Genomic DNA, 3,065 nt, shown 5'->3' on the forward strand with positions numbered 1-3,065 from the left:
TTGGGACTGTCTGTGCAGAATTTCGACTCTTGTTGATAGAAGAGCATCACCAAGTGCTGAAAACCATGTAGTGACCAAGATGGGCTCAGGATGTCACAAAGCCTCCAACCAAACTGGAGGACCCAGGGACTTCTTGCTGTCCGGTTCTAAGCCGGCTTCAGCGCTTCTGTGTAGATTTTAGAAGATATATTTGTTCCCGTCCTACACTAGTATCCGGGATCATTGCTTTTTCTGAGGCCAAAATAATTTCAATGATTTAAAGAACATGAAAATTGGAACTTGGAATGTTACGACGTTAAAAAAATGACTATTTTGACTAGCGAATTCAGAAGATTTGAACTGGATTTATTAGGAGGTTCAGAAACTCATATCCTAGGGGTAGGAAGCATATAATTATGTGACTTAGACTTTGTTTGCTCAGGTAGGAAGGATGGGATACATAGGCAGTGAGTAGGGCTCATGGCGAATAAGGAAGCTGTTAAGTCTTATTTAGGCTGGGAAGCTATTAATAATAGAATACTAATTGCTCATTTTTTGACTAAAAAGTTCAGGGTATCAGTTATAGTAGTATATGCCCCTGTTGAACCAACTGAGGGAGATACTAGTGATTCAGATGAATTTTGCTTACAGTTACAGGAGCAAAAAGACAGGGTACCAGGTAGAAATATGGTGTTTCTACAAGGGTATTTTAACGCCCTGGCTGGTAGAAATAGGGATAGATGGTATCCTAGCCTAGGTAAATTTGGTGTAGGAAAAGAAAACAGTAATGGCTACTGGCTTTTGCAGTTTTGTAGGTATAACAACCAAGTTATAACCAATACGGTGAAGACAGCAAACTCTATTGATTATGCTAATATAAACGGGAAACTAGCAGGATCAATACAAGCTACTAAGGTATTTAACAGTGCTGTTATTGATGTTAAAAGTAAAGATCACCATCTAGTAGTGTCTAAGGATGATTTGAAGCTGAAGTTTCGGAAGGGTAACTACCTCACGGGAAGTCATGATGTTAGTAGACTCCACGAATGAAAATTTGAGAGAAACTTTCCATGAACTGTTGAATACTAAACTTGAGAGTTCAAAATTTGACAATGTGGAAGATGGATAGAATAGCTATAGAAAAACAGTTTGTGAAGTTGCTGATGATGTCTTAGGGAAGAAAGTTAAGACTGCAGCTAGGAATATTAGTGAACAAGCTTTGTGTTTAATAAAGAGCAGAAGGGGTTTGTACGAGAATTATCCGAGTGATAGATCATATGGAAACAAAAGGAACGTTAAGAAAGTGGAAAAAGCGTTAAAATATGAACTAAGGAGGTGTGAAGTGGAGGCTGTGGATAAAATTGCCGAGGATCTGGAAGATGCAGCTAGACGGCATAATAGTAAAATATTATACCGGCATGTTAATAAATTGAGAGGGAGACGTCAATCCAGACTAGTCCCAGTTAAAGATAGGAATGGGGCTACAATTAGTGATAAGGAAAGAGTTAAAGAGAGATGGGCGGAACATTTTAAGAATGTACTAAACCGAGATGCAGTTGTAGGAAATGATATAGATGAAAATCAAAAAGTTTGTGATACCTTGGATGTGAAGGAAGATTTGTTTTGTGAGGAAGAATTAGCGGCAGTACTAAAAGGACTAAAAAATAATAAGGCTCCAGGTGCTGATAGTGTGATAAATGAGTTTCTTAAATACGGTAGCTCTGAGGTTAGAAATAAGCTACTGAAGATTATGAATATGATTTTTGAAAAGGGGAAGTACCTAATGATTTTAGGAAAACCTTAAATAAATAACTGTATAAGAAAGATGACAAAAGTGAGTGCTGTAATTATCGAGGCATTAGTCTAGTTTCTGTAGGTAGCAAATTATTTAGAAATATGATACTTTTTAGACTGAGAGAGGCTGTAGACAAAGTTTTAAGAGAAGAACAGTGCGGCTTTAGGAAAGGTGGAGGATGTATCGACCAAATTTTCAATCTTAGGTTAATGATTGAGAAGTGTCCTCATTGTCAGACATCTTTGGTCAGTTTTATAAATTATGAGCAAGCGTTCGGTTCTGTTGATAGAGGAGCTTTAGCAAAGCTGTTATCCTTATATGGTATACCAGACAAATACATTAAAGTGATTTGTGCTATGTACGAGAATAATACTGCTGCGGTCAAGGTAGGAAATAAGGTTAGCAGCTGGTTCTATATTGAATCAGGAGTTAACTAAAGTTAATTTAACAGAAGTTTTTAAATGTATAAGCAGTTTAATTGTTAAAAGCTAACTAGAGCCTTGTAACAACAAAATCATAATCTTCAAATCATTGCTCAGTAAAGCTGTGCCTATTCACTTGCAATAAAATATTAATTTAAAAAATCGGCACTATTAGAATATCAAATAAGATGATTCGCCTAGTACCCGGTGAATTATCGTTTTATTCTTTAATTTCAAGCAAAACGACAATGTCAGTTGAGTTAAGAAATTTTTGTGAGAATTCAAACCCTCCTGCATGTTTATCCTTTACAGACGCTTACATAACACATTCTTTATTCCATTATAATTTCTGAATTATCTTATTTGCGCAATTGCATAATTATGTTGTTATTCTTTGGTTTTAAGTAAAATTTTTGTTAGCAATTCAGTGTGATTTTTAGTGTTTCATGTTCAATTCCTTTTTGCTTTAGCTGTTCAGAGTCATTTGCCTTCTCGTGTAATATTGCACGTGTCATAAATACAGAACATGAATTCCTCCTTCCTGTTTATCCTTCGCAGACTCACAAATGCTAAACTAACATGTTTTTTTCACTTTATTGTAACTTTACTCCATATTTCGTTTTGAAACATTTCCGTTTGCATTTTCGAAACATTTTCATTCAACGTGATTTTTGCTGTTTCTTCTTCCATGCCTTTTTCTTTAGCTGTTCAGAGTCATTTGTTATCTTTGTAATTTTTGCATGCGTCATAGATACTAAAATGATAAGATCAACATTGGGAAAAATTATTATTTTTTGCTCTTTGAATGCATATAAATTTGACAACACTCACGTGATTTTTTTTCTTGTATGATTTAGATTCCTGTTTGC

At 35.3% G+C, this 3,065-nt stretch overlaps 1 protein-coding gene across 1 annotated transcript; it reads left to right on the top strand.

Moving 5' to 3' along the window:
- The first annotated feature begins 1,875 nt into the window (after positions 1–1,875).
- On the top strand, positions 1,876–2,211 carry LOC136027713 (uncharacterized). Its single transcript, XM_065705167.1, has one exon. The coding sequence runs from the start codon at positions 1,876–1,878 to the stop codon at positions 2,209–2,211; it is 336 nt and encodes a 111-aa protein (XP_065561239.1).
- Positions 2,212–3,065: the final 854 nt, after the last annotated feature.

The sequence above is a fragment of the Artemia franciscana genome, chromosome 5 (assembly GCF_032884065.1).
Source record: "Artemia franciscana chromosome 5, ASM3288406v1, whole genome shotgun sequence".
NCBI lineage: Eukaryota > Metazoa > Arthropoda > Branchiopoda > Anostraca > Artemiidae > Artemia > Artemia franciscana.

Excerpts from the sequence above, each read along its gene's own strand:
- LOC136027713 (XM_065705167.1), top strand. The coding sequence starts at position 1,876 with ATGATACTTTTTAGACTGAGAGAGGCTGTAGACAAAGTTTTAAGAGAA.